General features: G+C 35.4%; 1 protein-coding gene across 2 annotated transcripts; it reads right to left on the bottom strand.

The window, feature by feature from the left end:
- Positions 1–4423: 4423 nt before the first annotated feature.
- LOC9313411 (protein HIRA) lies at positions 4424–10428 on the bottom strand. 2 transcript variants are annotated; one of them, XM_021025792.1, is made up of 11 exons: positions 10391–10428; positions 9892–10020; positions 9053–9328; positions 8705–8956; positions 8129–8520; positions 6862–7858; positions 6219–6429; positions 5681–5921; positions 5471–5593; positions 5098–5212; positions 4424–5024 (listed from the first exon to the last, which is right to left on the bottom strand). In XM_021025792.1, the coding sequence occupies exons 2-11, from the start codon at positions 9997–9999 to the stop codon at positions 4665–4667; spliced, it is 3075 nt and encodes a 1024-aa protein (XP_020881451.1). In that variant the 5' UTR covers positions 10000–10020; positions 10391–10428; the 3' UTR covers positions 4424–4664. The 2 variants fall into 2 exon arrangements, with proteins under 2 accessions (XP_020881451.1, XP_020881452.1); XM_021025793.1 differs by having other exon boundaries at positions 8705–8959; positions 9892–10420.
- Positions 10429–10706: the final 278 nt, after the last annotated feature.

Raw genomic sequence — 10706 nt, 5'->3', positions numbered from 1 at the left:
ATTAGAAACTCATATTAAAGTTAAAACTAAAAGACACTTTAATATATTTTTATGGGTTTTTTTCATCATTTAATGTTAAAAAAATCAAATTACATTATGCTAAAATAATTTCATGATATAAAAGATTATAATATTAATCTTAGATTTCAATTTGGAAAACATACTATCAATTTGGATTCATATCTTTTGATTTTCTAGTTTTGCAAAGTTTTATGTTTGTTCTTAGAATTTGTAATTATAATTTTATTCCTAAACAAATTCTACATAATATAAAATATCTATGTATATAAAGAGATCTCATATGCCTCCTAATGTAAGTCGATTTTCTAATATAAAATTTTTAATTTTCTTTGCTCCGGTCCCCATTCTTTTATTTTTGATTGATTCTTTTTCTTTTTCTATCTTGATTTAAGAACAGAGCCGGTTCTACGTTTCTGAAGGCCACAAGCGAAGGATGAAAAAAAGCTGCTTCGAATATATATATAAATAACCAGAAAAATCCAAAACCATCTAAATGTTAAACAAAAACTCTAATCCGTAGACCTTGTAAAGCACAAAAAATAAGCATATTATTTTTCAAATCTTACATGCCTCTACATCAAATTAACTTGTCTTGTCTTTTTTTTTTTTTACTTTTGATGCCCCTTCTGGCTCTTTTCTTATTTGATTCGAAGTCATCTTCCTACAATCAAACTACTTACTAAATAAATAATATTATTACACAAAAAATATAAAAATCATTGAACAAATCAATAGTTAGTATGACTTTCAGTGCAAGAAAGAGATAGAGTCATATAGAGAAAATTATTTTCTCTCAGGTTTAAATACATATCAAAAATTCAAAACTCAATTGGCAAACCTGAATTGATTTAAAACTCAAGTCTGACCAAAGTGAAAAGAAGAGAAAGATGAATATGATATTGTTGCTTTGTCAGAGATTGATGAGGTTGAAGAGACGACAATGACGATTGCGATTGCAAGGAGGAAGAAGAAGAGCAAATGACGTTTTAGGTTTTCTAGTTTATTGCTTTGTTTTATGATTTTCATTTAAGTAAATTAATTTTCGTTTCTGAGAAAGAGGTTTCGATTTCTCCTTGAAACAAAAATCAACAACTAGATTTCAAAGAAATCGATAGGTTAAACGAGTTTTTCATCGCAACATAAGCATTCTCACAAGGAATTTCAGTTATCGATTTCTCTGAAATCCCGTTGTTGATTTATGTGTTAAGGAGAAATCGAAACCTCTTTCACAGAAAGAAGGTTTCAATTCGGGTTATAGCATTGTAGTCGGGTCAACTAATTAAAATTCGATTTTGATCTAACCGCGGTACAACAATCGCGAAATCATGATTTTAAAACGCAATTGACTAGCTTAATTGAATTTGTTGAAATAGGAGAAATTAAGAGAATATGTGGAATTATAAAGTGTTTAGTTAGTATAGGTTGAATTGGGCAGAGCACAAAAGTACAGATAGATCCTACTTAAGCGACTATAGTATAGGGTGCCACCTACAGGCAGCCCTTAAAAATTTAATTGGATTACAAAAATTCAATAGTTCAAAAACGAGTCAACCACAAAAATGTATAAACTAATAATATAATTAATTGATAAAAAAATAATTTGGTAGTATCAAAATTTATCTAACAAATTTCTAAAAATGAATTCATGAATATACAAATGGAAAATTTAAAGTAAACTGTGCACATAGAAGTATAAGTCTTGAAATTTTTTAATTTGAAAACAAACTTCAGAATCCCTTTCAAATGACAAGTACTTTACATATGTTTAAAAATTATATGTGAATTCATAGAAATGTCACTATGGAAATTTAATTAATGGGTAGTTGAAACATAACGAGTGTTTGCTAAATTTGTTCATTTGGTATGGTCGGTCGTTCATCATTAAAAACCTATTTTGAAGAAAGTTGGTAGGTAAAGAAGTTAATTACTTTGATATTTCTCATCTAGTAGGATGGTGACTTGCTAAACTAAAAGAAACAAAAAATATTATCTTATAAAATTCGAAGCAGAAAAACTAATTTCAAAAAGAAAAATCTTCGTAACCAAATAATCTCTGTTGAGTTTTTTTTTCTTGCATTCGCATGTTTCCTTAATTTTCCTTAGCAAATCTATTTTATTACCAAATGTTATGGATTTCCGAATACAATATCAAAAACATACTTTTCCCTAAATCTTGGTACTAATTATCATATGGCCAAAGCCATTTCCAAAGACATTGAAAACATGTTTTTCCTATGACTTTAACTATTTTTCACAGCCATTTCCAAAAACATTGAAAACTTCCTATAACTCCCAGATTTTCTAAAAATCAATATTTGACATGTTGAGACCACTTTTCACGGTCATTTCTAATATGATATGGGATATTACATGATGTCTTGTCATCTCCAGTTAGAAGTAACTCACTTTTGGAACATATTATCAAGCAATATATGTTATAATGTCCTATTTACCCAACATCCCCTAGTCCTCCTTACCTAGTTTAACTTTTTCTTCAGTACCAAATATACAATTGTGACCATACGAATATTCGCCGCACAATTAAAAAGGTGAGGGGATGGTGGGGAGGAGCAGAAAAAAAAAAATTTAACAACAAATTGGAAGAAGCCGACGAGACGATAATAATAAAAAAAATTAAATTTTTGTTCATATTTTAGTTGACATGCATAAGACCGATCAAACCAATACAAACAAAATAATATTCCATGTGTAATCCTAGACATGGCCCATAGAAGGTGGGCAAGGGTGCGACCAATATTTTTAAACACGATCCGAACGTTGAACTGGACTTACTTTCTAGGTCAGTCGGTTAATAAATCAACTCGGTTCAACCACGGAACAATTAGTGAAAATTGTTTAATATATTTAATATTTATAGAGATTAAATAGTTTTATAAATATAAAAATAAAAAGAATTATACTATGTTTAGCAAATATGAAATTAAACAATTATAATAAACTGATTAAAATTTTAAATCAAACTAAAACCGTAAAAACAAAACTAAGATAATAGGATAGTGAATACGAAGAACTGAAAAAAAATTTTAAAAATAACTGAATAGTGAATACATTAAACGTCTAAAACTCTATATTTTATTTCCAAAATCAAATGATTTTTTTTTTACTGATACCCCGGTTCAACCGGTTTACTAGTTTGCGGGTTTTTTTTTTTTTTTTTTGGACAAACAGATTCATTCATTCATATAGAATTAGGGAACCGTACAAGAGAGGAGAAGGGTTAATGACGGATTTTTTGTGGGTTTTTTGGTTTTAAAATTGTCGAATATTAGCTCTAAACTTAAACTGGAGAAATGTCAGGGTCGCGGATTAACCGATCGAATTAGACGATTCAGATCGAACATGAAAACAATGGGTGTGACGGACTAAGATTTTAAATCCCTCCCCAACATTTGTTCAAAAAATTATATGTAATCCAAAATTTAGATAGTAAAGGTAAATGCCCCTCTTTCAAAAAACATAATTCTGAAAGAGCCCAACATTTGGAAAATAATTTTTGTTATAGTAAAACACCAAAAACCTTATTGGCCCACCGGCCTTTATTTTTCTTGGGTCGGGACTATGTAATGTTGTTCAACCATATTAATTTATGGCCTATATAAGAGTTGAACGCATAAGAAATTCACGTCTTGTTCACATTAGCATTGTAGCTATTCATGATGATCTAATAACATTATTCTTTGCCGCTTTGTTGTGGGATTTAGTGACTATTTGCCTATCATCACTGAATTCTCGTTGTTTCATCGTATATTATGTTAACAATCAATGTTAATTTTGGTCACTCTTCAAAGCCAAAAAGAATTGCTCATAAAAACAACACAAACACACAAGTTTCTTAGACAATTTTTCTTCTTTTTTTCCCACAATAGACGATGCATGATGCTTAAATACAAAAGAAATAAACTACCTACTAAGAACGTGAAACGTGGGCAAGGAAACACATTCCCACTAATTAACTAAACTCTTGGACACGTCATCTTCTTCCTCAAGTGTTGGGGAAGTTTTGGTCGATTAAAATCCTTTGTTTATCTACCAAATTTATGTTAGTGTGTGCTTTGATCCAATGGAATGATGATCAGTCCACGGATTGATCCAGGCTCCCCAAAAGTATTCATAAACTGAGATACCTGAAACAGAAGAATGTTGCTCGCTTTGATTGTCTCTTCGTTAAGCACTTTGTTTGAACGGCAACATATCCCAAAAACAATGAGAATCAATCATCTTGAGCTTTGGAACCTTGGCCAACATTACATTTCACATTTTTCTTTCACCTTAAAATAAGAATTGCCTTGACCTTGAAGAATGATTTTAGTATATGGTAAATTTAGAAACATTGTAGTTTAGAATGGTAATTAAAAAAAAAAAAAAAAAAAAAAAAAAAAAAAAAAAAAAACATAAATCGATTGATACAAAATATTGTTAAATTTGAAAAGTAAGAAAACTAAACCAAATACTCATAATGGGACACTAACCGGGTCACTCTATAACTAACCTGAGAGACTCTCAACATCCCTCTGTTACACCTCATCATTTTTCTCTGTTATCAATCTTTAACAACGCCTAACTGAGAACCTTTACACAGCTCTCTGAGCTTGCTTGATATACAAAAAAACATTGAGAGAAGTTCAAGAGCCCGAGTCTCTTGAGTTCTGGTCTTGTCTATCCCGGTCTTCAGAACCCGGTTTCTCACACACACCTATCTCCAAAGCCGCTGAATTCGCCACAGAAACTGGTTTGTCATTGTCTATTGTCATAGGGGTAGTAGCTGTCAGGGCTGGAGGATCAGAGCCCATTTGATCAAGTGAAGATGGGGCTCCACCACAGTTCATGGTAGGTGTCGAGCCCTTGGGGGCAGGATCTGCTGTTTCTGCGTCTTCATATTCAGATAAGAGATCTATAAACTCATTGAGTAGACGCTGTACTTTTCTGTTTGACGCCATTGCAGGGAGAATATCGTTTCTCAAAAGTTTATGCTTCTTCACACCCTGGAAATTAAAAGGAATTTTGGAGTATTCTGGTTTGGAAAAGGTTAGGTTTTGATCAAGACAAAGTATTTACCAGAACATAAGGATCCCAGGACAAGTTTGTGTCTGAAGATGCTGCTTCTGCCATACCAGTTGGAGGTCCAAGAAAGCTCTCGCAGACTTCTCGTAATCTGGACTCGTCTGCCTCTCTGCAGACAAAGACACAGACCTTAAGTAGGTGGAATATGATAGAGTTGAAAATCAAAAATTAAAGTAACCCCATAGCAGTTCATTGTTAATTTGGAGAACGAAACAGAATCTGAAACTGAGAAATATTTTCTCCTCGGTATACAATGGTTAAACCCACGCAAAGCCAATAAACCTCCAAAGATCCCTCTAGCTTGGATGATTTTAACAAATGAGAGACTTAATCCTTATTTACTAAAATATGAGCAAAGGGCACAGACCTTGCTAGAAACCTCACATAGGCAAGGAGGCACTGGCGGTATTCATTAGGAGACTCAAGTGCAAGAGAAGATGCAAGTTGAGATTCCAAATGTGCACGCGTTTGCATTCCATCATCAGTTATCCTGTAAAATGAAATAAGCTTCTTTAAGGACTTGGAATAGGTGGTCGATCTCAGGGCTGGCATAAGAAAAATGGAAGACAAGCCCAACCTGTTCCACCCTGGCTTTCTAGCCATGTACTTTCTGACATCAACCTGCAAACCAGCAAGCTCGCCGCATGGAGCTGAGCCCAAATTCCAGGAGCTACTGAAATTTGAGGCCGGGAAGCAGTCATCAGCTACTCTCAGCCAACACATTAGACTCGTGTCGAAGAGGAATGCATGACGTGTGGCTAGAACAACAAGTGGTGAACCAGATTTGGATAATTTCACAGATATCACTTTTATCGTACCTGCAAAATCGCAACAATGTATCAGCAGAGCTCATCCCATCACTGATGACACAAGGTTAATTCATTTTACAGATTCCACTAGGTAAGCATAAAAGTCCAAACCAATAACATCTCATTCAAAAACCAAGTTACTATCTCAACTACAAAGTCACCCATGAGAGAAAATTAGTAAATACCAGTTCTTCATTCTTTTTAGTGAATTTCCCATCCCATCCGTTTCAAAATATAATATAGTGTTTCAAGAGTCACGTTTTAGACGATTAGAAGCCAGCAATGTATTCAAGTATTGGAGCATACCTTCTACTGTGGAAGATAAATTGACATTGGAAGAGACCAAAGAAGATAGAGAGTCATGGAGAACGCATTTCCTATTGAATAGATCCCATACATATAGAGATCCTTTTCTTGTTACAAGTAACAATTTCCAGCTATCGTCGCAATCAATAAATGTTGCAGCAGACCCCATCATCATTGTAGGCATTGCACGCCTTCCACACTTAGTGTACACCTTCAAAAAAAAGAGAGTAAACATGTTAACACATATTATACCGAGAACCACATCGCATTCAGGTTATATATGTCTTTCAGAAATTGCTTCACCAAGAGATTAATATACTTATCGCCTCAGATCCTGAACTAGGCACTTCCTATGAAGATCAGGTCCCAACACAAATATTACTATTGGTATAAAGTTAAGTGACTCCGATGGAATTAAATTGGTGGAGGAAAAATATTTCAGAATATCAACAACGAGAGGGATAGATGCTATTAAAATCCAAATAATAAATGTAGGTGTTTTAATAGGAATGATATCAATAACACCAAATGCCGAAGTGGAAAGCACCATGAGTCATGGTCTACTTTGATCTATAAATTTTCTTCGTCAAATATAATGACACACAGGGACTTCAAATCAATGCAACAAAAATATTATTCTTACCTGGAGGCTTCCGTCTTCGCATCCAACAGCCCAAAAATTTGGATTTCCAGCCAAAACAGTGACTCTCCCTATAATCCGATCAGACCAAAGAGTTTCGCCTGATTTTTTGCAAGAAATCTCAGTTTCCTTGACCATAGATGTACTTATTGCACCAACAGTGTCCAAAGCATGCTCCCTTGGACAAGCTTCTAAGCAAACAGGTGGTGCGGCTTCCCCATCTTTCCAATCGAATACCCTTATCAACAGATCTGTGCTAGAAGATTCTTTTATACCTACAGATTGCTCAACATTTAAAACTCCATCTCTACCAGAGGTTCCAGGAACCTTCTCAATAATAAGGCTCTCAGTAATGGTAGCACGAGCTGTAATCCTTGAACGCTCTTTCAGATCAGGGTTCCTGCACACTATCTCTTTCCCGGACAAATCTATATTGCTAATCTCCACAGGAAAATCTCCACTATCTCCCTTACTAGGAGCAGCAGCGGAAGCAGGCAGAAAATTATGAGATTGCCCATTATTCGTGATATTGTTCTCCTGTTGGGGAACTCCAACAGCTTCAGGAATGATCCTCTTTCTTCCGTCAGGCCTTCTATACACTTTTTGATTCACAGGACTAGATACCCGATTTAAGGTTGATGCTTTATTTAATGTGTGACCAGTAGCCTCTGCTGCCTTATTCGGATCATCGACTTGCGATTTACGCCTTTTTGCAGTACTCTCCACACTAGCAGATGGTTTTGTTGTCACCTCATTTTGTTGAACATCCGATGCCGCCCTCTTACTACCGGCTTGCTTTGTCGAGGCTGTTTCAAGTAATAACTGGGCTGGGCTCTCAACTAAGTTTGCTTGCCGGCCTCTGACATCTCCATATCGACTTTTCTTCAATTCGTCAAGTTCAGTATTGGTTAGCCTGACGCCTAGTTCTTTTGGGTCAAAGTGAATCATCGCCACTGTTCCGTCCAAGGAACATGCGAAAAGTGAATATCCGTCTGGACTCCTGTAATTTCCGAAGGTAAATATATGATTAAAAATCAGACTTTTCTTCATTTATGTTTTAGAAGATTAATTATGACCCTAGAAAAGAAATCTAGGATTTCATATACGAATCCTAAATTAACTACATAATAAACCCATAAACGGCAAAACCAATAAATGGCAAAACCCAATGCACTTTTGAGACACAAACAAAAACCCATTATGGAGACATAACTGCAAATCATGAAATCATGAATATGTAGATTCTGGCCAAAAAAAGGGAAAACTTTACCATGATAGATCCACAACACTTTGGCCAAAGAAATGCTTCGCAACAAAAAGAGGACGCGCACTTCCAGTTGTCCATACGGTTATAGTACGGTCTTGACTCCCCATTGCAATAACATTGTATGACTGCAAATCTTTCCCCCCTGTCTTTGATGTTCCATTGCTCCACCCAACTTGTTTAGTTTCCTGGGTACTAGAGGATATTCTTTTGAACATTGAATGATTGAACCTAACTACAATGATTGGAGCACTATGACCTAAGAAGTCATATGCTACAGACCATTCCCCTCTTTCTAAAACTGGAGCAGAATGCTTCGGCTTCTGAAATCCATGAGTAGTAGTAAGGAAGTGGCCACACGGGGACCACCCAAGTCGCCTGAAAAATGTGGATCCAAGCTAGAAAATAAAAATAAAAATAAAAATTAGCACATCATATTAGCGGTAAACGTCCTGAGAGAACAGGGAATCAATAGTAATAACTTTCAAATAACAGAGTGAGAATCACTATTCAAATCCTTTATAAAGTCATTTCATTTATGTAAATACATCCTAACAGAATTGCTAAACAAATACTGCATACCGATTTTGCCCAGTGACCATCTGTTCTGTGAGCCATGCCCCAGTCGTTTGTTCGCCATATTATCACAGTTTTGTCATCCGATTGGCTAGCAATAAATGACCCGATTGGATCCCAGGTTACACCTTTGACCAAGCTCAAGTGACCCCTGAGAACAGTAGTGCACATACCAGTGCGCATATTCCAAATATGCACTGTGTTGTCCAAACTCCCACTAGCCAGCATCGAATCATCTGGAGACCAATTAAGATCCACCTACTTCAAGGATAATTAGAAAAAAAAAACCTCAGTTATTACATAATACTGAAATTACCACTATAAGATAATATAGAAAAGCAAAGTGGCGTTTACCACATCGGCAGTGTGTCCCCTTAAAGTCATTACAGCTTTCCAGTTCTCAACATCAGGGGCTTCTCCACTACCAAACTCAGTGGTGCCTGAACCAGGCTTCCTCTCATGAATTTGAATAACTTGATCATCAGAACCAGATGCTACATACCTACTGTGCTTGGCCCACCTAACACAGTTGACTGACCCAAAGTGGTCACGAAGAGTTGCAAGAAGCCTCTCTTTTGTATCTAAGTTTTGCAAATCCTTGTCAACAGACTTCATGTTCCATATCCGCACCTATATTCATATTAGACATTACGATTACTGATACTAAAAGTACTAATCCCAAATAAGAGAAAGGTTCAGCTATGTATTCATTCACTCGACGATTACAAACAATGAAAGCAAAAACAGTCCTGAGTATTAACAGCATGAAAACCACTTCTTAACTTTTTAAACCCAAACTCAACCCGTTTCAGTACTGAGGGAAAAGATAAACAAGGCTATGTCAGTGACATGGTCCAAATGCTACAAACCTTACCTACACTCGAACCAAGAAGAACTCAAGCGATGGCGTAGTAAACTAAATCCACAATTCATAGTGTTGGATAGACATTCTCAAAGTTCAAAGAACGCATCACCAAATCAAAATAAGATACAAGAACTGCACATGTACATACTAAGCAATGCAAGAACCACAAAATTTAACTCTTTGAATAGAATCTTAAAAGTAGCAGCATACTCATATAAGATCAAGAAATCAAGTAAACTAGCCATCAAAACATCGAATGCCAATTCAATTTCGATTCAAACTAACTACAGAACAATAGCAAACTCATCTGGAAACATAAAGCACTGACCTTGTGGTCACCACCGCCTGTAGCAAACCTTTCTCCATTAGGTTGAACATCAATGGAGAATATCTGTACCCCTTCATGTTTAACCCAAGAGGGTTTCTCCGCAATCATCTCTCTTCTCCCCAATTCGAACTAAAATCGAAAAATAGAAAAACCAAGATTCAAGACAGAAACTTTATTGAGATCACACCCATGAACAAGCTCAAGGAAGTTACAGAGACTCAGCAAAAACACGAATTTATGGACGAAACCAAAAACCCAGAAAGCTACGAAAGAGAGAAGATACTAAAGAACTGAAACGGTGAAGGAGAGAATGAAGTCAATTTCGAGGTTAATTTTTCTTCCTCAATTCGGTAAAATTTTCTTTTAAAAACCCTAATTTTTCGTTGTTAGCAGAGAGACAAAGTAGAAAAGACTTTAACATTTGGGCTAAATGTGACAAATTTGGAAGACAGAGTTTGTGTTTTGTGTAACTGATATGTGAGAAGAATAAAAACCCTACCTTTGGAGACAAAGAGCTCTTCGACTTCTTTCTAAGATTCTCGATTAAGTTTTTGCAATCTAAAATACAAATTACAATTGTTTGTGTTAAGTCTCTATTTCAATAAAAAGGATAATAATTATTGGTAATGCAACTCCCAATGTTAGATGTTTGCTAATGACTTAACTAGCTTAAAAGCATTATCACATTTTCTTGTTTTCAAATTGGCTACACCTCTAGGTCATTTAGTGACAAACCCTTGTGCTCGGCCAATCTTGGTCATATAATCCTCGAACCCACGGTTTAGACGCATTCCACTGCCTTGATCATCTGGTTT

The sequence above is a fragment of the Arabidopsis lyrata genome (assembly GCF_000004255.2).
Source record: "Arabidopsis lyrata subsp. lyrata unplaced genomic scaffold ARALYscaffold_5, whole genome shotgun sequence".
NCBI classification, from domain to species: Eukaryota; Viridiplantae; Streptophyta; class Magnoliopsida; order Brassicales; family Brassicaceae; genus Arabidopsis; species Arabidopsis lyrata.
The sequence above is the reverse complement of the archived record's forward strand: the minus strand, read 5'-3'. Positions and strand labels throughout refer to the sequence as shown.